This window comes from Psittacula echo (genome assembly GCF_963264785.1).
Source record: "Psittacula echo genome assembly, chromosome: 7".
NCBI lineage: Eukaryota > Metazoa > Chordata > Aves > Psittaciformes > Psittacidae > Psittacula > Psittacula echo.
Window position 1 is genome coordinate 56,721,226 of NC_137740.1, and position 26,645 is coordinate 56,747,870.

The 26,645-nt window shown below is 41.5% G+C and overlaps 3 protein-coding genes across 13 annotated transcripts in view; 1 reads left to right on the forward strand and 2 right to left on the reverse strand.

Moving 5' to 3' along the window:
• Positions 1 to 1,126, reverse strand: part of EVI5 (ecotropic viral integration site 5) — an 82,115-nt gene extending 80,989 nt beyond the window's left edge. For 8 of the 9 annotated variants that reach the window (XR_013957307.1, XM_080622398.1, XM_080622401.1 and 5 more), the window contains exon 1: positions 393 to 1,023. Coding sequence is in view for 7 of the 9 variants with exons in the window: in XM_080622398.1 (XP_080478524.1) it covers positions 393 to 398 (6 nt within the window). In the remaining 2 variants the exon portion in view is untranslated. Of the gene's footprint in view, positions 1 to 392 lie in introns of all 9 variants that reach the window. The other variant, XM_080622403.1, reaches the window with a different exon arrangement.
• Positions 1,127 to 2,751: 1,625 nt separating this feature from the next.
• On the forward strand, positions 2,752 to 10,036 carry RPL5 (ribosomal protein L5). Its single transcript, XM_080623707.1, has 8 exons — positions 2,752 to 2,831; positions 3,593 to 3,662; positions 3,759 to 3,874; positions 5,402 to 5,536; positions 6,106 to 6,308; positions 7,250 to 7,427; positions 9,146 to 9,234; positions 9,874 to 10,036. The coding sequence occupies exons 1-8, from the start codon at positions 2,829 to 2,831 to the stop codon at positions 9,971 to 9,973; spliced, it is 894 nt and encodes a 297-aa protein (XP_080479833.1). The 5' UTR covers positions 2,752 to 2,828; the 3' UTR covers positions 9,974 to 10,036.
• Positions 10,037 to 12,785: 2,749 nt separating this feature from the next.
• DIPK1A (divergent protein kinase domain 1A) lies at positions 12,786 to 26,391 on the reverse strand (the record flags this gene model as incomplete). 3 transcript variants are annotated; one of them, XM_080624322.1, is made up of 5 exons in its annotated part: positions 12,786 to 13,598; positions 14,865 to 15,041; positions 15,732 to 15,839; positions 16,127 to 16,261; positions 26,338 to 26,391. In XM_080624322.1, the coding sequence occupies 5 exons, from the start codon at positions 26,389 to 26,391 to the stop codon at positions 12,786 to 12,788; spliced, it is 1,287 nt and encodes a 428-aa protein (XP_080480448.1). The 3 variants fall into 3 exon arrangements, with proteins under 3 accessions (XP_080480448.1, XP_080480449.1, XP_080480450.1); XM_080624323.1 differs by lacking the exon at positions 16,127 to 16,261; XM_080624324.1 differs by lacking the exon at positions 14,865 to 15,041.
• Between the last annotated feature and the right edge of the window lie 254 nt (positions 26,392 to 26,645).

Genomic DNA, 26,645 nt, shown 5'->3' on the forward strand with positions numbered 1-26,645 from the left:
TTCCTTTAGAAACATGAAATAATGTGAATATTTAAAATAATAGAAAAAAGGTTTCAGATAAATACTTTTGGAGATAAGTAAAATATACTGAATACTGTCACTTCTCTGTACGAACCTGCCTCCTTTCTATATCTTTTGTACATGATCTTTGAAACCAAAAAGAACTCATCACAGGCTGATATGAAACAGTTTGTTTTGATACAGCCAGTGTTAATGCAAGCTCATGCTGGAAATTAATAATGGTATATGCCAACTTCGTGTTTGCTATATAAATGCTCTGCCTCGCAGTGCTGGAAATGAGAAGGAATTAGATGGAACTACAGAAAAACGACACGAAGAGTTCGATCTGGAAAACATAACAAGTAGCCACAACATCAGTATCGACTTTTTACCCTCATTATATAATCTCGCTCACGCAGCTGCAGCAGGAGGTGCTAGGAATGAGACCTCGAAGCAGCGCTGGTAAACTGTCGCTATTCGGAACCGAAGACCTGCCGGTCCCAGCTTTAACGTTACTTCCACATCATCGAGGCAGAGCCCCCCCTCGCCGCCCTGCTCCACACAGCGGAGCTGCCAAAGACTCGTTCTCGTCCCCGTGGCGGCTGAGTCGCGCCCGTGCCGCGGAGAAGCAGAAGAGCGCGGAGGAACAGGGGCAGGCCGGCGCCGCACACCGCGGCCTCCCGTCACCGCCACTCTTCGGGTCCGAGGGTGTTCCCCCGCCCGCCTCTCCACCGCGGCGGCAGGGCGCCAGCCCCTCAGCGGCCGCCGGTGCCCGCGGGGAGGCGACGCCCCGCCGCTGCCCAGCCCAACGGGAGGGAACGCTGGGGCCAGGGTCGCCGCGCCCCGCCTAGGCCCGGCCGCTGCACCGCCCGCGGCCCCTCACAGCGGCGGGGAGCGAGGGCCCAGCCGCGCCTCACCTTGGAAGCGTTGCCCGCGGCGGCTCGGTGCGAGCATCGGCGTGTCCCGCCGCCGGCCCCGCGGAGCTGCGCCCTGCCCCCGGCCGCTCGGCCCCGGCAGCCGGGACACGTCCTGCACCCGCGCAGGCGCACTCCTCGCGCAGCCGTCGCTGCCGCCGCGAGGGGCAGGCCCGCGCCCCCGCCGCCATGGTTCGGCTGCAGCGGAGGGCAAAACGTAGAGGGGGCTTCATCTAACGAAAGTTTAATTAGAATTGTTAATTACAACGCTACCTGAGCATACACGTGCTGCTTCACAGCCGAGGACGCAAAGAATACACTACTAAAAGCAAGTAAGAAGCAACAACAGGAATAGGTTATAGGCAGGCCTCCAGCATAATTATCTTTGCCTCAATAAGGCAATTGGTGTTGCAGATAACAGCAAAAGAAGTGCAATTGCTGCGAGACAACAGCCCTGTACAGACACAAGGAGACACCCTTCTCGCGGGAGATACTGCTGAAGTGCCAGTTTCATCCATCCAAGTGACTTCTTCCATATGCAAGACACTGCTCTAGAAGACCTGTGTGATACTTTGCTCTCCACATCATACCTGAGTAAAAACACCACATGCAATACGACAGAAATTAAGAAATAGCAGAAAAAGATGTAAATACACTCTTCTTCCTATTGATGTCACTAATAATAAACACTTCATTAATGCACTGAAAACACCAACTCCACAACCAAGCTACCTTCACAAGCTCAGAGCCTCTACACACAGCAGACACCCTTCTAACAAATGGAGTTACAGAAGGTGGGATCCGCCCCGAATTTGTAAGCTCAGGGGTGGGGCTGACCAGCCCAGCTGGAGCCCCCATCACACAGGAAGGTGTGACAGGTGGGTAGCAGCCCCAGCCTTGTGATGAGGGTTATTGCAGGAGCAAAAAGTCTCCTTACAGAGAAAAAGATGAGGAACTGACTGTATTTTTTCTAGTTCAGCACCAAGACTAATGGAGTTTTGCTTATGACACCACTGACCCTCATGCTACCTCTTAAGTACTTCATATCTGGAGCTAGTAGGTAGGAGTCATGCTGGTATTTGCCTGAGGTAGGAAACATTTATTATTTCTTTCATCCTCATGTGGTTATTTTTACCAAAATAATAACATTTAAAATATTCATCTATGTATAACAATGGGTGTAGGTTTGGTTTGAGTTTTTTTTTTGTGGAGCGAATGCAGATAACCAAATGCATCAGGAGCAAAGGTGCTGCTTTATGCATTTCTCTGGCAATGTCAAGAAATTTGGTGCTATTTGACTTGTCTCAGTATATGGATGCTTATATCTTTGCTTTAATTCATCAAACATCAATTATGCCAAGTAGCTATAATTTATTTTAGGAACAGTGTTTGATTGGGTTTTGGTTGATTTAATGTTTGAAGTATTTACTGTTCAATCAACCGTGAAGATTTTCCCTAGAAAACAAAAGGAATTAAACCTCTACATTTCCATGATTGGCTGTTTTAAGATCACACCTATCAATGTTTTTGTTGTAAGAATCCTTCTGCTGTGATAACAGCAAAGGAATTTGTCTTTCTACCTCCTGCTTCTGCAAGTAACGAAAGAGCACTTAGGAGAGATGACAGGTGACAGCAGTGTTATTTTTCCCTGGAAATACTCCTCTGCCTGCTCAGGGAAGCTGTCTGCAGGCAGAAGCAAGGACAGGGTCGACGCCGTCCCACCATACAGGCGCTCCTCCAGGCCGGCAGGGGTCAGCAAGGCAGGACCGGCTCTGGAGGCGTGGCTGCGCGTCGCCGGGCTGGCGAGAAGTTGCGGCTGCGCAGAAGGAGAGGCCTTTTCCCCCCTGCTGCGGAGCGCAGTCGTTGTGCGGAGCGGGCCCCGGCCTAGGCCTAGACCGGACAGTACCTGGCACGATGGTCAGTACCGGCTCCGCGGGACGTCCGCGCCTTGAGGATGTTCTACCCGCCGTGACGCGGCCGCTGTGCTCCTCTGCCCGCGCGGATGGAGTCGGATTGGCTCAGGCCCGACGCCGGCTGCGACTGTTCCAGCATGGCAATGGCTGCCATTAGCGCTGGGGTTGCGGCTCAGCACGGTTTCCGCGCAGCCCCGTAACCGTCCGCGCTGCTGCGCTGAGGCGGCGACAGACCGGGTCAGGCCCGGCCCGCGGGTGCGTGGCGGCGCGGCCCGGTTTGACGGAGCCCCGTGGCAGCCGGCTGGAGCTTTGGGGCCTGAGGACGCTGTCTTCCCGCGGGGCAGAGGGGCTGAAGTGTGCGGGAGCGCGGGTCCCGTCGCGGTGCCGGCAGAGCGCGCTTTCGCAGGGCCGCCGGAGGAGCGGGCTCCGAGGGCCTGGGGGAGTGGCTGGGAACGACACGGTTACTGTTTCAGGCCTTCCTTGCAGGCAGATGCTCTGCTAACAAGTTTATTTTCTGGTATTTCTCCTGAAACCATGAATTTCACAGGAGAAATGTGCGTTAGTTCCTGTGGGAAGGCTAAAGTTTCCGGGGCTTCCCTCCGGCCCCCCCCCCTTTTATATTTGTCATGGTTTTCATTTAAAGGCATAAGTAAATCCGGTTTATTTCTCATTTCACCCCGGTTTTACTCATGGGACATACAGTTAGAATGGCCTTGGCTCACGTGATTCTATGTTAATAACATCCAGTCGTGTTTCTTATTCAAGGGGTTTGTGAAAGTTGTCAAGAATAAGGCATACTTCAAGAGATACCAAGTAAAATTCAGGAGAAGGAGAGGTATGTTTAAATTCCCTGTGATGTATAGTTAAATATCATTGATGAATATTCCTATTTCATTCACACATTTTTCACACTGTAACTGTTGTATTTCAGAGGGAAAAACTGATTACTATGCCCGTAAGCGTTTGGTAATTCAAGATAAAAACAAGTACAACACCCCTAAATATAGGATGATTGTGCGTGTCACCAACAGAGACATCATTTGCCAGGTAAGGTCTGTGGTGCTGTTGCTTCCTTACCAGTCTTCCCAGTGTGAAGCAAACAGCAAGGGTGGTGTGGCTGAGGCAGGTGAGGTTTTTAAGCTTGATCTGAGACGCTTTTGTAATGTAAATAGTTTCTTAAAGGAGAGCAATCTTTAATGTTGCCACAACTTCAGTAATAAAGCGTATTCGTGATGCAAAACAAATGATAGTGTCAGCATCCTTCAGCCAGGTTACTTGTAATACAAAACTCTGCTGGTTTGATGATGCTGAGGTAAGTAAAGACCTTGGGGAGGGGGAGGATTTCTCTCTATTCTGTGTCTGCTTTATTTAAAGTGCTTGAAAAAGGGAGTCATTGTGTTTGACTGAAGGCAACAGGGTTGACTCTGACCTGTCAACCTGCATTGACAGTTGCACTGTATCTAAAGGTGCCTTTTTTTCTGAGAGGTTTTTTTCCTGTGATGGCATGTGTATTATGTGAAGCGGTGAGGCTATATGATGCCCTTCCTGTGAGACTAAAGGGGATTGGTAGATAGGAACAGTACGCATTAGGTTGTCTTCCCTGAGCACGAAGTTGTGTGTTGCATCATATGGTGTTGCTCACTGTGCTTCCCTTTCCTGTTTCATTTTTAGAATGTTTTGATGAATTTTGAAGTTAGAAACTTAATGTTTACTGTATTATAAATGTGTTGTTAACCTCAAAAAAGGGGCAGTTATTAAAGTTAGCTGTTCTGCTTTTTCCATGGGATAATGATATGTCATGAACAGTGGTGAGTGCTTTTTATACAGTCAGTTTAGACCTGTTTTATCTTTTGAAACTCAAAAGTGGGTGGTGGCAGGTGCTGATATTTGATAGGTGGTACCTATCCAGTGTGTAGGCATCCTGCAAAAGGGATGGAACTTTTTGATGTAGGAAGGAGCTGTGGGAGTCAAAAGGAGAAGGTTCTGTAGGTGAAAGGAACAGGAGAAACATATCTGATAGTATTGCTGTCCCACAGGAAACCTCAGAGATGGTGAAAATCTCAGACCCATTAACAAAATAATTCCATAAGGTTCTCATCTTAGAATGGTTTGGATTGGAAAGATCATCTAGTTCCAACCCCCTGCCATGGGGGGTTCATAACAGTGTTATCACAAACTCTGTATCAGATGCTGTTTGCATCTTCCTAGGTGTGTTATATACTGTGTTATGCAGAAAGTGGTTTGGGATCCATAATGAGTCTTAGAAAGGCTGCTTTTGTAGGCAGTTTCCTGGCCTCTTGATGTGTGTGGAGAGGTAAATGAAAGTTGTTGCTGACATGGACTTTCTCTGGCCTAATACAGATCTGGCTTCTTCGTACCTGTATTTTAGGGCTTAATTATGCCTTTAAAAAAGAAAGAATGAAAAGGAAATGACAAGCCCTTGCATGCAGGGCAGTGTGCTTTATAGTATAGACATTCCTCTATAGTATTCCTGTCAGCTCAAGTAGATGTTGAAGAAACTATAAACCGAGCCCAGAATTCTTGTGAGAACACTAACTCTTGTTTCCTTGTCAGATTGCCTATGCTAGAATCGAAGGTGACATGATTGTCTGTGCTGCTTATGCCCATGAGCTGCCAAAATACGGTGTGAAGGTTGGCCTGACCAATTACGCAGCAGCATACTGCACAGGCCTGCTGATGGCACGCAGGGTAGGTATCTGTCCAGGCTACTGCTCTGTTTTTCTTACCAAAGGGAAAGCTCACTCTCTCCAGTGGTGTGCTGGTATTGATAAAGGACTCTGTCGGCTTCTCTAACTAGTAACTTTTGCTCTTTACCGCATAGATTTGGTGGCCTCCTGTGATGTGAAGTCACAGGAAGAAGTATAACCATGCAGGTTCAACTCCAGCAGCCCACTTTTAAGTCTCAGCACTTAAATTTGGTGGAGGGAGGGAGTCAGAATAAAAATGTAAGAAATGTACCTCTAAAAGCTGAAAACGTATTAACAGCATCCATCCATTTTCCATATGAGCTTAGGAACACGTCTTTGAGCTCACTGGTGTACCTGTTGGAACAAAAGGTTGAAACTTAACAGATGTGCTTCCAGTGGTGGTTGTTAAAAGCTTTGTTATTAGTATGGGGTGCTAATTTTTGTGAAGAAATTACTTAAGACATGCAAATTTTACTGCAGATTTGGGCTTTATGGGGGTGGTGGTTCTTCATTTTGTTCATTAATGGAAAGAATTTCAGAAGTGCCTTTGTTTGTTTTCCTTTCCCGCAGCTTCTGAATAAATTTGGCCTTGATAAGATCTACGAAGGCCAAGTTGAAGTGACTGGTGATGAATACAATGTGGAGAGTGTAGATGGAAAGCCTGGTGCTTTCACTTGCTACCTGGATGCAGGTCTTGCCAGAACTACCACTGGAAACAAAGTCTTTGGTGCTCTGAAGGGTGCAGTGGATGGTGGTCTGTCCATCCCCCATAGGTAATCTAGTCTGTTGGGAAGGATTCCTTTAGAACTAACCTAAAATTCTTCTGTAGGTAACAGTGTACATACACTGTCTGTCACTTAATGTCCCAGTGACCTGAGAATGATGATGTAGCCTTGGTTCTGGGGTGGGTTTGGGTTTTTGTGGTTGGTTCATTGGTTGTTTCTTAATCCCAAAAGTTCAATTCTGAGAATGCTGCTGGGAATTTTGCAGCTACCAAGAGATGTTACTAAACTTCCAGGGACTAAAAAGCCATCTTGTTGCTTTGACTTAAGATCATGAAGTGATTGCCTGCAGTTAAGTAAATCTGCTTTAGTATTCTGTTGGTTTAAGTCTTCAGCAAATTGTGTGTGCTTACTGATTTCAGTGCAAACAACTGTACATACCAGGTACAATACCTCTGATGCTTGCTACAGATGTCAGGACAGTAGTAGGTCTGAGCAGTCCACCTGCTCTTAAAATTTTTATACAGAAGTTTTGACAGCTCCTGTCATAGGCTGTGAATGACTGAGCCAAGGTTTTTGGCAGTTTTACCAACACTCATACTACTGTTGACTGCTGCTTTCCGCTAGCAGCAGTGAATGGGGAGGGAGAAATCTGAGCTCTGTTGTGTATTTTCTTCCCTTTTCCCATGATCTTCTATTCATTCTTGACTGATATAGCAGTTTTTCTGACTTGGCTGCTACATGATGATACTCCCAATGACTGAACACTCTGTAGTTGGTCCATGGTGTGTATGTGATGTACAGCACTGTTTCAAGACGGGACTGATGGCAGCCAAGATGAACTTAAAACTTCCATGTCTTGATCTTCTTTATCTTGTATTTTATAATTAGAGGGTCCTATTCCTCAGTTATCTGTATTGGTCATTTCTGTGTGGAACCTAGCCTCTGAATTGGAGCATTTGTCAATGTGTCTTTGTAATGCTGTTTCACAGTACCAAACGTTTCCCTGGGTATGACTCGGAAAGCAAAGAATTCAATGCAGAGGTTCATCGCAAGCATATCATGGGCCAAAACGTTGCAGATTACATGCGCTACCTGATGGAAGAGGATGAAGATGCTTACAAGAAACAGTTCTCCCAGTATATAAAGAACAACCTAACACCTGATGGGGTGAGATTTCTCTCTGGCTCGTGTGCATTAATAGAGGTGTTATTAGGTCTTGCATAGAGACTTCTCTAGTAATGCAGATAAGATTAATATATGAAAAATGTGACTTACATTACATGTTATCCATGCAAAGGAAGTATTTTTTCCTTCTTTAAGAGCTCTGCAGTATATTGTAGACCTTTTGGAAGCAAGATCTTTTTTCCTGCCATGAAGCTTACAATCTGCCTATAAATCTAAGCTTACAGGCAGGACTGCATTCGAAGCTAGGCAGTCTTTGCAACCTTTTGGGGGGGGATTTTGTTTGATATAGAAGTTAACTTGAAGTTTCTATACATGCTGCCCACCCATTCCTAATTCCACACCACAGCCTGTCATTTCTGCAGCTGTGGGGATGTGTTGTGTCCAGTCTGTTCTAGAATTTTTTGTGACCCTATAGGTAATGCTGTGTCCCAGGTGAATATAGGCTAGCCCAAGCTACTTTTGTTATAGAAGCTGGAATCTTGTGAAATTAGAGAGACTGTAACACATCTTATTTCAGAATATTTTGCACAAAATGCTAGAAAATGTGCAAGATTACCAAGGTATTTTCACTTCTTTCAAGTGTGCAACTCCTTTCAGATAGCATGTCTTGCTGCCTGTAATATTCTTGCCTGGTTTCCCCAGTTACTGGTCCTGAAGCTCCAAACATTCTCATGTCATTTTTCAGGCTGTGGAAAACTTAACTTTATTCTTTGTCCCTTTATTGCTATGTGGCTTGGGATGGTTTGTTGGGGTATTTTTTTTTTGTTTTGTTTTGTTTTTAACTTAATTGCTGCTTTTTGTAACTTAGTATTTGCTAAAAAGTAAGTAAGGTTATATTGTGAATGCCAGCTTCATCTAGTTTACTAATCAAACAATATTTATAGCTTGTATTGCAATTAAATGAGTTTAGGACTTTTGGCAGTAGCTAGACACTTACTCTTTGTGCATCTTGAAGACTTCTCACAGCTGGGATCTAGTGATCTTAATTAACCACCAGCAAAGGTATTCTTAGAATTGGTGATGTTATGGAGCCATAGTTAATTTTGGGACACAGCAGCTTTATTGCACCTTTGGGGACAATGCAGGGACTGTCATAGTTCTTGCAAGACTTGCTATTCTGGAGCTGCTTTCACTGCTTCTGCTTCTTTCCTCTTACTAAGCAGCTTTGTAACATGTGCTGCTGTAGGGTTTGAAAGGGTGGTAAGATGACATGTCTGATGACAGACAGCTTGTGTGGAATAATTTTGGCGTAGTAAGTAAACATGAAGTATTTTATTCTAGGCAGAATAACTTTCTAGATTGTCTTTTAATTTCAGTGTGGGGAAGCTATGGCACTGAAAGCAGGCTTTGGAGGAAATAGTATTTCAACTGCAAGATAATAGCCTGTATTTGAGAGACTTGTGAGTTGTCTGTAGTTACTTTATGGCAGGAGAAAATTACTTTCTCTTGTTTGTGTCCAGGTTGTGAGTTTGACTACTGAAATTGTATCCTAGTGATAGCAGGGATTTCAGTATGCTGCGGCAGTGTGTGAAAAGTATTTTAAAGGCAACCATGCAAAATTACAAGCTGTATTGTTATGTATTATTATGGAACCCCTTTCTAGTGCATGCTCTGGTCAGGGTGTCTTGGATTTTTTATATGATGGTACAACTGGACCACTATGGAGAACTGAACAATTTTTTTAAATATATTTTTTTAAGATGGAAGAAATGTATAAAAAAGCCCATGCTGCTATACGGGATAATCCAGTCCATGACAAGAAACCCAAGAGAGAAGTCAAGACAAAGAGGTAAAACTCTTATTCTCTTTAACATGAATGTGACTGTTAAGAGATGGTTTTGGTTATGTTAAAACAAGTAATAAATTCTCATTGCAGTTATGTCAAAACTTGCATGTTTTAGTTGAGATTAAGATACAGGCAGTTCTGTGTCACTTTATCTTGAGTTAACTTTAGACTTTAAGAGCTCTCAATTATATAAAAGTATTTCTCAAGTGGAGCATGCTTTTGGTCTGAATAGCTGGAACTCTTAAGTGTTTATCTTCAGCTGTTAAATCTTTTCAGTGGGAAAGCTGCTTCTCTGACGGATTTATCAGCACTGAACTATTTGGATTTTTCAGGGTTCTGGAAGAGAAGAAATCAAGGCCCAGCTGTTGCATTGGGCTTGACAGTGTCTATATTCTAGTTGCAAGAGTAATGACTGAGCTTACCTTGCGAGGAGTTAAACTGCTGCAACCATGTCCAACCATGTTGTCTTGTTTACCCAAACTACAGCTTTAAATCATTATATAAGGAAATTGTGTGTTACAGAAGTGACAATATGTTCTAGCACAGCATACTTGATCACAGTTCTGGTGCACTGAAGCTTGCTTGACTGCCTTTTTGCTGATTTCTGCCTTGGCTATATCATACATTGCGCTTGCATTGCAGATGGAACTGTCCCAAGATGTCCCTTGCCCAGAAGAAGGACCGTGTTGCTCAGAAGAAGGCCAGCTTCCTCAGGGCTCAGGAGCGCGCAGCCGATAGTTAAGACAACTTCCACAGTTTGCTATGAAGCTTTGGAAAAAGTGGCAATAAATTTATTGAGAAAGCAGCTGTGCAAGACTGGTTTATTTATGTATCTTAGAAATATGCAGAATAGTGATCCAGATATGCTGTAGCTTTAATTAGGTTTCTGTCCCGCCCCTTATGAATTGAACTTCACAGAGGAGAGGTGACAGACTTGTAACACCAAGGCTGCTGCATTAGAATCATTCCCATGAAGGGAAAATCAATGTGATTAATTTCTAGTGTGACTAGTACCAGAGACTGAGAAAAAGAAACAGCTGTTTCTAACTAAAAAAATACCATAAATTTTTAAGAGTTTTTCATGTCCTTCACCATTTTTCTTTCAGCATACTTGATGTTATGGAGGAATCTGTATGGAGCTTAGGAAAAAAGCAGGAGTACTCACAGCAAGTGCTAAAGCCTCTGCCCAAAGGCAGCCGTAGGCCTTCAGGAACACAAACAGCAACACTTTGCCTACTGTGACTGAACTAGCTGATAGAGGAATAGATGTCTAATTGAAGTATTTAAACTTCCTCAAGTAACTGAAGTAAGTACTTTGATGCACTCAGCTGTAAGCTCTGATTGCTACTGAAACACATACTGTCCTAAGCTGAATACTTACCATGATTTAGTGTTTAGACAAGAGAATTCACTTTCAAGTTGCATATACATGCTTAGTTACAGAGGCTGACTTGCCCCTAATCCTTATTTTCTTCTATATCTTAATTTCATAGGCACACACTTATTTGTTTCCCCTTAAACTTACTGAAGTTGTTTGTACAGTTAAAACATGAGATAAGTAGGCTACACGGAGGAATGTTTAGCTTTAAGATGCTGATAGATGGTAAGTACTGCTATTAAAAGAGAAAAGGAGGCCTGTAATATATTGTAAACAATGTATTTTTTTTTTCCAATGAAAGCTCCAACTCGATGCAACAGCAATTAAAACGAAGGTTCTGTACAAGAAACCGCTATTAAAACATGTTTTCCAGTTGTTTAAAATACCCAGCAGTTCGGATTCAGTCATCTCTGCCCCAAACCTAGTAGCAATTACATTTTTCCACCAAGAACATGGCCACTTTACACTTGAGTGCATTGCTGGCTACAAATGGTTTCTAGCTTGTGGTTGGAGGACATCAAGTTAAAGAAAATAATTAGCAGAGTAATTCTTAAACTAAAAAGCTGATGTTTACAGACCAGTACACTCTTAACCCAAGCTGCATACTGTTACATATGGAATGGAGAAATTAGTTTCTTGGTCCTGTATTTCAGTTTAACCATTCAAGGAATGCATTAATAAAGGATACCTAAAAGCAATCAGCAACCTTTCAAATACTTAAATAAAGCTTGTCCTGCTTACCTCTGAAAATGAATGAAGGGGCCAGCAGTTGGAAGGATGTGGATGACTGCCATTAAAATCATTAAGGATTGAACTACTTCATACCTAAAGCACTTATAAATTAAACATTAACAGGTATTTTTGAGGACAGTATTAATTTCTGCAAAATTGTGACCATAGATGTGGATCTGAGAAACAATAGATGCAGATTAAAGGTGGTACAGTGGTCATGCCATGTGGAGTGCCAGGATCAGGTGGTGGTTATTTACTCATGACTTGAGACCTAACAGTGACTCATAGATGCTACTAGAAAAAAAGAGAACAGTAATATACTAGAGCTTGGTAGAGGTGGAAGATTTGAGCAATATTCCGTGATCCCGAATAATCCAGCTTCTGTCCTACAGGTTAGCTCTAGCTCTGGCTTACATACTTCCTGCAATAGTTCAAGAGGATCTAAGTACAAGCCTGTAGCTAAATTTGGAGGGACAGCGAAGAGTCAAGACTATCCACAGCTATTATTTGTTTCACGTGTCATACAGCAGACTCCTACATTATGCAACCTTCCTATTTTCACTGCTTGGACATTTCTGCTGTCAGTATTATAAAAAATTAATTAACTTCAGTCCTCATATGATAGCTTATTCCACAAACTCCTTACTCTTCAGTATTTGCTACAGCTTAATTTAGGTCAAAGGTTTCAACTGAGGTACAACATGGGGTTTTTTTTGAAACAGATGCTGATATTGCTGTTAGCCTACATACATGAATTTAAGAAATAACATACTCTAAAATTCTTGGCTCCCAACATGGTTCACTGTGTAAGGGCTTAAGAAGTGTTAACTACTTAAACATTCAAGATTCAAGCATGAGGTAACAAGGTGTAAACAGAATATGATTTAACTCTCATAACCTGTCAGCCTTAGAAGAAAACTAATTTTCCACAGTTTAAAAATTATTAATGTGCAAATTCTGCCATGCCAAGGTATTAGTAAACTTCAATCTCAACAGTTCAGTTTACCCACAACAGCAGTTTGGACTCAAGACACATTATTTGCAGTAGTGGTGGTTCTTCATCAAACTACTTGGGATAATGACCTTTCTTTCGCAGGTATTTCACAAGCACGCAATGGTTTTCACAGGATCCTAAGATGTTCCATTAGTTGATGTGGTGGCACAGAGAATACTTTCAGCCTGTTCAAGATCTGACAAAGTGCACAGAACAGTCAAGCATGCAGGGGTTTTGTTTCTGTAACACAGCACTAGAACACCCGATCATTCAGTGGCATGTTCCTTCTTTGAGAAGCCCGGTCACAAGGTACTGACTGAAGGGCAAGAGTTAGAGTCTTTAATTAAATCTGAGTAAAGAACCATCTTTAAAAAATGCTGAGTTAGTTTTTGCCAGACAGGGTGGGCCACTCTAGTGGCAGGCATCAATTCTCTTCTGCTGGTGGAGAAGCTAAGAATCATTTGTATGGGAAATTTTCTTCCACAGTAAAGTTTTCAAGTTATTGAGTATTAAGGAATGCTCCATCTCCATCTGATTTGCTGTGACTTTCAGGGCAATACACAAGTACAGTTGTTTTTCTAGTTCTTCATGGATATCAGAAGGAGCACCACGAAGCAGATAGTCTTTAAGTAGCTGACAGGCTTTTGCCAAGTTTGGCTGAATAACTTCTGTGGTACATCTCATTTTGCTTTGGTCGCATAGAGTTCTACAGTCTGTACCATAAATACAGTCCAAATCTGATTCACACTGGCGATCTTTAATTTTTTCCTTCAGGTTCATTTCTGGCACAATTTTTCTCATGTCTATCATTTTCAAATCATATTTATCATTATATCCCAAGTTTTTGGCACTTGTATCGCACATAAGAAAGTTTCCATAAGGTCCATGAAAAATATCTTCCACAAATTCTAAAAGCCCTATGGCTATTTTTGCTTTTCTTGGCCATGATGGAGTAAACCACTGGTCCATGCTTCTTCTGAAGCCAGAGGGAATGAAAAGTTCTATAATCCAGGGAAGGCTGATTCCATACAGAGAGGTATATTCAACTCTTTCGGTCACATAGAGATTCCCACAAAACCCCATCAACTTGGGAGTATGTTCTTTATCCTGCAAGATCACCATTAACAGAAACTCATCTAGCTGCAGCAGTGCCCAAGCAGATTTCGCCTCCGGCAAAGAAACTCTACCATCCTTGTTTCCATCAGCTAAAGAGAGGATGAGATTAACCAGTTCTGAAAGATTTCCTTGTTCACCCAATTTGGCCTGAAAGCAACAAATGAAAAAGATTAAATATTTCATTAACCATCACAAATCCACTTGTCATTTTACTTCCTGTCTTTCTACTCCTATGGTTAGTATGGTAAGGGTACATTATGTTCTAGTTTCCACTGGTTATAAATGTTACAGGACTTGCTATGACATCCCTGAAGAGCATCCTTTTCGTTCTGTTTTCAAATGCATCAAGTATACGATCTTCTTAAACTGCTAGTGTTCTGTGCATTCCAAAATGCAAACATTAGAATCCAAACACTGTTCTTGGTCATGGCAGTCTTTAGAAAAACCATATCAAGTAGCTTGTTAAATATTCTCTTAGAAAAAGTATGTAGAATTCCAATCTTTAGATCACGTTTAGTTGTCAGCTGATAATGGCCAACTATAAAATACCAGGACACACTGGGTACAAATACCATAGGGTAAGTGTACTCAAATCTTTAATTTCATTATTTGATATAACCACCTCCATTGTATCAGTACAGAGAAAGAAGCCATTGCTGGTATCAAAACTGTTGCATTTTCAACTACCACCAACGCACACAGAAAGGCAAGATAAACATTTCCCAAATTATCCTAAAATACTACTCTAAAACACCTGCTGTTCACCCATCCTTGAGAGTCAAAGCTACTGTAATGCATGACTACTGTCATCAGCTTTACAGAGTGTTACACGCGTGTGCATGTGTACACATGATAACTGTGTATTTCAGCTAGAACAGCATTATTTCCATCACCAGAGATATCAAAGCATTGAAAGTGCTGAGTTACAAAAATCCTGGGGTTGCACTAAGGCACTGGAAACATGTTTCACATTAATATAACACAGAAAGAACTGGGAGAAGTATGGCTGGTCATTCTGGTTAGAGAGATTCCTGCTGCTCTGTTAACATACTCACTCTTCCCAAGCACAAAGTTTTCAAATTGTGCTTCAGTCTTTGTACTTGGTTACAATAACCCCAAAAGCAGCAAAAAAACCCCAAACAAAACCGTATTTTTACCACACTTGTATTTCTATACAAGTGAAATCTGTAGGCATGAAAATGTATCCCAGGTTCCATCTGTTAAAAAGTAAGGAAAAAACCTGATAATTACTTAACTTCAAACTTGAAGATAAACACCACTGGGAAAGAACTATTTTTGTGCTGATTATCTTTCCAATATGTACTTGAACAAGGCTCATATTATTGGGTATTCTCTCCAGCTGCAGGAAAATGAGCCTTTCTGTCAAAACAGCATAAACAAACACGTACTTACCTTAAAAAGACTATATACCATTTCTTTGAATTTCTCAACAGTGGTTCCTCTCGTTGGTTTATCAAATAGGACTATTTCCTTCCTTGGTTCTGGGTCAGTACCAAGATCAAGCTGAGCAGCTTCTTCCATCTGGCATTTTATAACACCTTGCAGATTTCCCCAGATTCCTAAATACATCTATGCAGGAAAAGAGGGAAAAAGGTAAAAAACTCTGTAGAAGTCCATCATCTAAAGGCCACCCGTACTCCAACCACTGCTTCAGGAGTCAAGTAGCAACACAGAAAACTAAGGCCTGTCTACAGACAATGCCCAGAACACATTCAAATGGCAATTTCAGTACACTACTGAAGGTATGTAAGAGACACTACACTGATAAATACAAAGACAGCTTGATAAACAGTTTCTTGGCATTACTACCATAGTAGTAATATGCAAAGGTTGTTAAGAGGCTGCTTCTTCTATTTGGGAAGCAGGACAGCAGAGTAGTAGTATGCTGTACAAAAGTACAGTTATTCTGTAAGAAAGTGTATTTTTTATATATGTGTCTCTAAAATATATGTATGTGTATTATAAAATTATACCCATCTACTTATCGGAACAATATATTATATACAAGTATATTATATATATGTGCATATTATATATACTGTTATTAAGAACATTATACCTATATATTCTATATATAGGTATATACACATACACACATATATATATTAAAAAAACATGCTTTCACGTCACAGCAAATACAGTTTGAAATAATCTGTATTAAACAGATACAGCTTGCTGACACAAAGGTCTACTTGATGTTCCAGACCATGATATTTCAGTGGGAAATGATAAAACCACATTGGAAGAGTAAAGCCTTACCTGGTTATTGGGCTTTGTTGACAAACATTTTCCAAAATACAGTGTTTCTTTAGCACAAAGACTGCTACATGCTGACCCATCAATAACTCCAGTCTTGTATTTATCACACTGAAACAAACAGGGAGAAAAGTATTTAACCAATTGCCCAGGAAAGCAGGCAACAACTGCATCTCTCTCAACACCCAACTCTTGAAAGAAAAACCTCAGAAAACAACTTTACTAACCCCACACCAAAACAAGGTTAAGAAACATAACTGGTTTTATCTGTCACTGAAGATATAATCTTCAACATGCTGGAATATCAAATTTTGGTTAATTTACACATTGCACTGACTGAATTGACTGTGGAATTACTCAGGACAAACACTTAAGAAAGCTATGCTAAATATACTTACTATTATTTTCCTGCAGTCATGTCCTCTGCATAGTTCTGTGTAGGTGGAGTACTGAACATATGTAACCCAGCTGCCAACAAATACTACTAACCAAGAAATGAAGAGATACTTCATCCGCATATATGAGAAACGTACCTAGAGGGTACAAAAGAGAAAATATTCTCTGTAATTCATTCAGCAGCGGTCAGAATGATAGGAGCAAACATGATTTACTATTTCACCTTTAAGAATCTGACTTCCACAGTGATAAAATGAGCAGGCTGCATTACATGGAACATTTGCTTCCTTCACTGAGCAGGACTGGCAGGGGAGGTCAGCTTGACTTATGTAGGTAGAATAAAAATCAAGATATAAATAAATAGAAGAAAAGGTGATAGATCCTCATTTTGACCAAAATCAACCTTCCTTGAAAGGATACCATTTAATTATGCAAGAAAAATTCCTCTAGACTAGCCTTGCCTTCAGTGGTCTTTCCCATAACTGTACGCAAGACTTTCCTGCTGCTTCTGTGGCCTCACGTTTACTTTCTTCACTAGGGACAGAGGAAAAAAAGTATTTATAAATGAAGAATTCAGAGACAGCTAAGTGCCTTGTAAGGGAGGAGGCACATTTTTGATATGGTTTTTCCCTCCTGGTCTGGTGTGCTAATAATTTGGTTTTCATACATCAGGATTAGAAAAGAATTAGAAATTAATGATTAGCTTTAGCAACAGGATACAAGTGCATAGGTCAGTATGAGATCAATTTCTGTTAGTATTGTAATCTTCAGCAATAGCTACAAATAGATGCCATCAAAGAGTGAGAACATACAATATATATCCCAAATGTGCTCCCTTCTTCCTCCAGAACAACTTGCTCTGATTAAAAAAAAAAAAAAATCCCATCAAGGAATTATCAGTGCCAAATAAATACTGCAGCTCAAGCTGTTGATTCAGATCACATTTTCTTCACAATAAAAAGCTTTCTTAGCCACTGGTAACTGAAAGCTCATCATAGGCATCACGATGTTACTGCTAGAAGTCTCTGACAGATACACGACGGAGAAGTGAACCTTTTGTAAGCAGGAGCTTGAAATGCCTCATTCCCTTGGTGCCTCCAAATCAGGGCTGAGGTTAGGAATGGGACAGTGTTAAACAGACAAGTAGAGCCATTTGCATCTGATCTATGTCTGACAATTTCTGTTTCCAGGACAACTTTTATGAAACTGAGGAAATGTTTGATTGTGAACAGTCAAGAGATAAGGTGAGAAAAATAAAATGGAAAACATGAAGCCACTTCAGTGCAAACTCTCAGCCATGAGCTGAAAGCTTGGAAAGTTTATGGAGGGAGACCTGGCAGAGAAGAAGTGGGTTCCATAAGATAGCAACAGAATGAACAATATTAACCAGCTTTAAAATGAAGGGAAAACACAGAACTGAGTAGATGTAAATAAGTCAGGGGTTTTTAACTAGAGAGACCACAGTAATTTATGAATACTTATAAAAACATGACAGACAACCAGCACACATTACACCCTTTTCTCTTGGAAGAAATAATCCAAGAAAGGTCAGTTCCAAAACACCCAAAGGTGATTCGAATCCATGCAGCTGTGGTCCTGCTGTGTGCCTCAGCTGTGCATCCCTATTCCTTCCCTCCTTCATGCACACTCACTTGACTTATCTTAAAACTACATAGTCAAACAAAGAGATAGATACAACTAACTGCTGGTATTCTGATGATAAGATCTTGAACGAGACAGTTTCTTCAATCATTTCTACTTTGATGGTATTACGTTGAGAATGTTGTAAGGCAGGAGTAATTTCTGCTATTTTCGTCAGAGCCACAAAGACCTTAGTTGGAGTAACATGTAATTTCCTCTAAAGCTCAGTATTCACTATATGGATATAAACTGGATGGAGTACAAAAAGGAGATCAACAGTAATGCTGTGTGGTTTACAGCACATCTAGAAACAGCTTAGAAAATGTGTAAAGAAGCTGGGGGTAGGGAGGACGGAACAGCCAAGAAACAAAACTGATAGCAAGGGGCTGTGTAGCATCAAAAAAAAAAAGAGAAATCCCATGAAAGACAAATGCCTTTCTCATTAAAAGAACACTACTGGAATGACAGACTTGCAGGACTTAGTGCGATTTCCTAGCTTAAAAAAAGAAGAACCACCATACCTACGTGCTTACAGCATATGGAATCACGAACTTTCCTGCAAACCTCACTACTTGAACTGATGAAAGCAGTAAGTCATCCTACATGTGACCTAGCAGTAAGTGAGAACCAGTACTTTACCAATGAGTTCACAAACACTCCCCAGTCACACAACCCACACCATCCCCTGTACAAGAGAACTGAAATCTTAGTTCAAGCTCAGGTGGATTCCCCCTCATCTATTCTTTCTTCCAGATCATTTTCTGTATTTAGTAATTACAATCCTCACTAGTTTTTTCTTCCCAGTACCCATCACAAACTGTTCCCTCAGCTGGTCTGAGCATTCCCCTCTTGAAATACACATACTCTGCTATTCTTTTTATTCCAGTTATTTCCAGTCTATTCCCACCTGATTCTGCAACGCTTACCATTTTCCTCCACTGCCTGTCTTCCATTCTCAAGTAAGTTTCCAGCACTACTCAGTGCCTCATCCACTTCAATTCTCCAGCACAACTCTCCTACTTCAGAATCCTTGTCCTGAACTACTGCTCGTGTACAAAATGCACTTATCATCCACGGGCATCCTTTTTTCATAGCTCTGGGAAGCCAGCATAGGCAGCATGGCAAAGCACTAGGGAGAGAGCGTCTCTCTCCCTATTCTCACTTCCAGAACCAAAGGAAAGCTGTAAACAGGACAGATGGATTCTTTGCATAGGTTAGTTCTTACACCCACACTACACAAACCAAACCGAGAGACATCTATTCTTCCTCAGCAGATCCACCCCAGCAAGACCAGGTTACCAGCCCTGAGGCAGTCCTCCAGCAGAGGTCTCTTGAAACACAGTTTTGAACTGGAATGTGAACCAAACCAGTAGATCAAAAACATTTAAAGTACAGGATTAAGAGATTGACTGATCTGGATCAGTTGTGAGCACACAGACTTTTTTTTCCTCATCTAGAGAATACAGCATGTTTTTTCCTTCCTTCCGTCATACTCTCTGCTGGTTGAAGGACAGAGCATATATAATAGTTTTAGTACTTAAAAATAACGACTATATTATAGTCATGCAGGTTCAATGTCTTCTGTAATAACTTCTTTTTATTTGTTCTTATACCACCTAAAACCTCATGGTTTCATAATGTAGTCTGTATTTTTTTGCTGGTTTCAACATAGTAATACCACCAGTGTGTGCTCTGTAGTAGTTACTGGAATTATCTAACCACTTGAGTCAATCATCTATTTTAACTTGGGCCTAATGTTTCTGCAACTAGATACAGCATCAAACTGAAAGAATGACCTTCTTTTCCTCTGCAAGCACAACAAGATACAGCAGCAGCTGAATGTGCAAAAGCTGTTTGTAATTAAAGCATCGTATTTTGATATAATCAGATCAGACTCAATTACTGATAACTATGCAACAAAGGCATGTTCATTAGGGGTTTTTACTCATCTTTTTGTCAGGATTGATTTCTGGTCAACTGAGCAAACTGCTGCCCGTTATTCCCACTTCCACACACTTGCCCCAATCATCTACTGAAGGTTATCACCACATAGCAGAAGTCTGTAGAAGCAAATGCAGACAGGTCTCATACTCTCAGGATCATCTTCATGAAACAAGATTTTCACTGGAAGTTCCCTGTAGTCAAACAAATAGTGAGCTGGAACAGCTAAGGTATGGGGGCATGCTCACTCTTTAAGTTGAATGTATGTATAGTAAAATAATGGAATATGGGGTCAGAGGAGCATCCTGGACTATCCCAGCAAATGTATTTAAGAATTCAGTAGCAAAGCTGGGTGCTTTCTGTCATCTCATGTACTTCAATCTTCAAGTGTCTTTCATTTATGAAGTTTAATTGCATTTCCTCAACGTAACTTTTACTGAAATCTACCAGAAGTTACCTTGTATCTTGACATACCCCTGCACATTCTTGAAGGAAACACTTTCTCTATGGGCCCCATTCTTCACATAAGTCTAGGAGCTATTTCTTTCAGAAAGTTAAAAATAAGCTTAAAAAAGTTTCCAACGTAAGCAGCATAATTTAATTCTTTTAAAACATTTAAGTTTCTCCTTTTAGCCACAAAAGGGCAGGCTGCAACACAAAGGCAGGATTGACTATGCAAATCTTGGGGTGGGGATCAAGTTAACTCAAAGTGTATTCAATTCATTTCCTACTTTTTTCCTTGTCAAGACTTCTATCTATAAACAAACCACATCCAGAGCATTTATTCTTAGAGTATAAAAGAACTTCACTTGCATCTCAACAATGCTAAGATCCTGTGCCAAAGAAACACATGCATGAACATCAATATTTAAAATCATGGGGCTGGCTGTAGGGGACCTATTCATATGGTCCAAGTCCCAGTTCACCCCAAGTTGCATTCTACATTACATTCCAAATATTTCCTTCAAGTTCTGTTATCCAAGTTAGGAAGCAAGGAACATAAGGGGAAATTTTGCTGTTGTTATTATAAAATGGGTACTGCCTCAAACCAAAGTAATCAAATCAAGGCTGAAGCTACAGCAAGACACCTCCTTTCTTCTGATAAGCACCAAGCCTTCTGGCAACTTTAAGTGCTTTGTCTTAGATGCAGTTTATAGTTTTATTTCTCCAAAGAGAAGCATGATTTGCCAGAAACTATCACAAATTTGAAATACATTCCACATCTGGATACCCAACACCACACATAAAAAATATCCACAACAAAAACTGCATCAGTACAGAGTTCCTAGTTATGTTTACTTCAACATACCAGCATGCTGTCCAGGGCTTTCTAGCTTACAGAAGCCAAATCTGGATCTCTATACTCCATCACACACATTTTCAGAAATTCAAAGTAACATGAGAGCTTCTTTTATCATGTGAAATTCTACCCAAGAATAGCAAAGGATACCAAATGTAACGGCAGGCAGTTCTCAGTGATTTGAGCAACATCTGTGTGAGACAAGTCATAAAACTTCAGAAAAAAACCCCATGGGTTGCAGATTATTATAAACAAGCAACCACAAGAAGAACACGTCACTTACAGATACTAAATGCAAATATATTAATGATTATTGTTCCACAGCTGCAGTGAGTCTGGAAAGTAAGTCAGGGGAGAACAGGATGCTTGGGGCAGTTTGAATAGCAAAGACCAAATGAAGCAGTTGCTTTCTTTCAATTTTACTTTTGTTTTTAGAAGTGAACCTTTCATAACTATTTAATTACCCAGGGCTTCACAAAATACCCCAGAACACCTACGGGGAGAACTAAAAATGATGTTATCACATCCTCATGTCTACAGACAATTCTAACAATGGTCTTCCTAAAGCCTGTCACAAGATGCTTCTCTACAAAATGTCTGCTCTTAAAATAGGATCACTGAAACCTCTAATAAATCAACTTTCTTTGGTATTTCCCCACATATACATAAGAGGAAGCTCCTATGAATCAGAAATTATAGCAAGTAAGTGCTAATGATTATCTTTCATCTATTTGAAAAGTAAGATACAGTGATTTCCTTTAGGGACAGGTTTATGTTGTTTGGGTTTTTTAAACTATTTTTAATAACCCTAATATTGTAGAATACAAATAATATAGCGCACGCAATTCCTGGTAAAATCTGAGAACGAGAATAGAAATAAACGTGACAGTTTAAGGCAAAGCTGTTTCATCCATAAAAACTGCTTGGGAACCAAAGCTTCTGGGACAACAAACCCTCTTCATTCCTCAAAGTTTCTTGCTGACTCCTTCCATGAACTTTTGTAATCATAGAATAATTACAATACTAAATTTATAACCAAAGTGCTATTTAATGCTATTTTTTATTAAATACATACCATTTAATATGATCTCGGAGACCACCAGAGGTCTGCAGGCCTCAAGACCACTGCAGAGTATTGACCATACTCAAAGTACAAGAGAGAATACTGAATACACGAGTTTATCCAAATTTGTTCTTCTCCTCAGGCAAAAAGAGAATGTGTTTGGGACAGAAAATCCTCCCCAAATGCCATGTGACTACATCATATACTTGGCAGGAAGTTCCAGAGAAGTTAGATTTATTTTGGGCTCTGCACGATGCCAATGCAGTCACATAGCTTTTGATTTGCACAACACTGACAACCTGCCAGTTCAGAGCATGGACAAGAGCACACATCTGCTTACAGAAGACCACAGGTTCCACTCTCTTTGACTCAAAGGTAATTACTTTTCTAATAAGGTCTTCCTTATTACATGCCACAAAAAGCCCGCTCATTATTTGATTTCTTCCCATACATTCTCTCTATCAAGCTTCCATTCCCAGAACTGGTCTCTGAGTGTAGACACACTTCTTCCACTTCATCTAGGAAGTGTCACAACTGATGTGCACATGCTGTACTAATGCAGCAGGGGCACAGGTTTACTGAGCCTGGTTAGGTCACACATGCCATAATGCACCCTGAATACAGCAGATCTACTGCACATATGCTCTGCAGATCATTTGAACACTTGTCTGAGCAAAAAGTCCCAAACAGAGATTAGGAAGCAATATGTGTAGACAGACTTGATTTGGAATTGTGACAAACTACTAGGAAATTTATAATAACAGCATATTCAGGGCAACAGAAGAACTGAGAGTTCCGAACTAATTTAAAAAGGAAGAAAGTGTTCAAAACCAGGAAACAGGATTACTCTTTTCTGCTCCGCTCTTCCACCAAGACTTTCAAATATGAACCAGAAAACACAGGGAAGAGGGAAAGCACTTGTAATGCTTGAAAGGATACTACAGAGTCAACTTCTTCCATCAGTTGGATATTCTACTAAGTCACGTGCATTGAATAATAAGTAGGCATTTATCCCCTGAAACAGAACTGGAAAACCACTTCTGGCAAAACTCAAGCCTGGATGCACTCCAAAGCATACGGAGAGAAGCAGATCAAAATGCAACATAACTTGCCAGGTTTTGGTAAGTGTACTTTTTTTATTCAAAATGGTTTTATGGTTAAAGAGTATGAAAGTGTTTCTTTGTTGAATAGCACAGAGAGCTTAATCCTGCAAAGTATTCCACATAACCATACTGCACTAATCCTCTCCAAATGAAAGTTGCTCACTCCATGTTTTACATATGAGCAATGGGAAAGGGAAAGCAAACAAAAATTGTAGGTTGATCATGTAGGGAATCCTGCTTTGTTCTCTATTCAGGTTGGTTCATGGATCGTAAGATGCATTTCAGGTAGGCTGACATGATGTCTGAGATCATTAGCCCATGCTGCCATGGATGCCATGTACTGGATACATTCATACCTTTAAGAGCAGACAGTGCATGCTTAGATCATGTATGCACTTTATTTGTATCCTGAGTAACTAAACACAGTAAACAGAGTTGGAAATCTCTTGAAATAAAATAATGGCCAAGATGGAAAACAGAACATTTCTCCTTAAAAAGTTAAACACCACCACCACCAAACATCAGAATCTTACAGGAAAGAGATTATATAGAAAATTCTGTTCTATAGGGCTTTAAAACTTATTTATTCTTTAGATCACCAAAGATAGTCTCTTGTTCAATACTGAAGTCCATGGGACATGTCTAAAGAGTCTGTAAACTTGGTCCAGAATCTCTCAAGGCCAGAAACCTTTCAGGCACATGAATGTTCTTTACAGTTATTGTAATGCACAATCCCGCTGGCTTACCCTCAGCCTTGTGATGCAATTGCTAACTAATCAGAAGGAACTTCAGGACAATGTCTCCATATCTGGGACACTAAACTCTTCTCGTAAAACGTAAAATGTGAACAGTGTTAACCACCCAACTGTAAGATCCTAATAAAAACAAAAATCTAATTATACTTTGGTGGTATTTAGTAGCATTTAAGTTTGTCAGGCTTGACTTCTTTGTTTTGTTTTCTATTATTACAGATCTGCAGCCTAAGCAACGGGAAAACTTTGCATCTCAGAATTACTGTTTTGTGGTGAAACATAGTCTGTGCGGGTCCCTAACCACTACGTTTGGGGTTTAAGAGATATATCCAAGAGTTCGCTCTGCTCCTTTTACATGAGCTGACACTTGGCAGCACATCCTTCTGGCTATGAACATATAAATTAAAATCAATAATAATAAAAATAAAATATATTTGCCACAGAGTATCATTTGCAAACCACCTCATAGCATCCTGTTCCTTTTACAACAAGGAAGCTAGGGCAGGTATTAAGCTCTGTCTTGCAGAATCTGATGTTCTATCAGCTCACTTCACAACACCGTTTTCAAACAGTCTGGAACACCAGCCCACAACATCTGGAAGTCACTCAGCAATACCTTCCGTTGTACAACCATCTTCCCTAGTGTGCTACTTGAAATAGTACATGTATCTTTATCTTGCTTGTAGCTACATCTAAGTGAGTTAACATCTAGCATTTACTTAGAGAACACTGGCTTCTTTGAAGACAAATCTCAATAAAGCCCTCAACAATTAGTATAGCTAAACCATGGCTACATTTGTCATGTACCAGTAACATGCAGTTACAGGAAAAGCCAATATATTGATAGCTTGCTGCCATTCTATGGATGTATCAAATATCAACATACATTCACTGTCTAACACAGACAAATGTGTTGATGCTGACAAAGCCACTATTAGATTTCCTAAACCAAATCTGTATAATATTTACATGGAGCTATGAGAAAAGTATAGAAAAGCACAATCAGAAATATTTTTTCACTCTGCAATAGAAGCAAATATCTTACCACTTTGGCTTTTGTAATAAATGATTTTGATATTTTCCTGTTTCTCAGCAGATTTTGAAATGATGTTTTGTGTGAAAGGCCTTAAAATAAATGTAGACAAGAAGAACGGAGAAGAATGTTATCAGATATCACCATATAATGATCAGTGACTCAGCAAGGCAAAAACAGTCTGGAGAACCCCTGATTTGAAAGGTGGCATGTAGATTATCAATTATCTTCATTTGTGTCTGAGGCTTTCTCCTATGGCAATCCAATTGCTGTACAAGTGTCTGGCTTGGTAAGAGATGGAGAGGAATATTTTCTGGTCTATCAATTAAAGTGGTACTGACCCAGGTACATATTATGAAACTAATACTAAAGAGAGTAAGATTATACCCATATCTGTACACTTCTTAAATGTTATATCCTATTTCAGGAACTTCCAAACAGAGAACAGGATCGTAAAAGCTCCCAATGAGGAGGAATTAAAACATTCAAGACTCTAAAATGCATCAGGATAAAGTTCACATCTTTTAATCCAATGATCAGAAAGCAGTCCATAAGATATCAACAGATGACAAACACATAAGCGGCATGTATAAGTAAGCATTTTATTTATCCTCTCCAACTCAATAAATGCTCGTTTTAGTTAATATAATGCAACAGATGAAAAGGAATCCCAAAGAATAACCCTCTACCGTACCACAACGTTGCAACTCACATTTCACCGTAGAGCTTCCTGCTATATAGCAGCCACAGTGCTTTCAACCGAAGCATCCTTATCAAGGCAGCTTAAGTAATACAAACATGTACCGGTGTATGTAAACACGAAAGTGTCTATGAACGCATGCACAAATGCATGGAGCAAAGGGAAAGTGCCAGACACCGATTCTTTCAGGACACGTGAAACAAATGAGCCTGTTCATGCAAACTCTAGTCCATCCCTGGATGGGATGAATGTCCGCAGCACCGGCCGCAGGTGTAAAGGAGGAACACGTGGAAAGAAGCACCGGAGTTCCTTCGGGCCCTGGCAACGTGTAGCTGCTCAACTGGAAACCCCGAGGGGGCCGAGGAGCCGGCGGCCGTGTAACAGGTCCAGCAGCGCGGGCCGGAGGCGGCAAGCGAGGCCCGATCAGGTCAGCGGCAACAGGCGCCGAGGCCGCCCGCCACCTGCTCCCGTGCCCCGGGACCCGCCGCCAAGGGGCCCGCCAGACGCGGCTTGCGTCTCAGCCCCGCTGCCGCGCTGCGCAGCCGAGCGAACGCCGGCCGCACCCGCGGCGGGCCGGGGAAAGCGGCGAGCCCTGCGGGGGGCGCCCGCTCCTGAGGTAACTTCGCAGGGGGGTACGAGCGGGGAGGGAAGGGTGCTGCCACGGCCCGCCGCCGGCCTACCTGCGCGTAGTGGGGTTTCCTGAGCCAGGCCCCCGGGAAGAGCCGCCTCGCCATGGCAATCACACATCCCCGCAGCGGGCGGCGATCGGAGGCGGAGCGGTGAGGAGCGCTTCCCCGCCTGCCGCCGCAGCCGCCGGCTCGGCTCGGCACGGCACACGCGCGGCAGCGGCGAGGGAAGAAGGGGCCAGTGCGGCGGCCCTCGGGCACGGGCGGCCACGTTGTCTCCGGCACCGGCGGGCGCCGAGCGACAACAGCTGTCAGCGGGCAAAAAGGGCGGGCAGTGGCCGCCCCAGCCGGGGAAAAGCCCG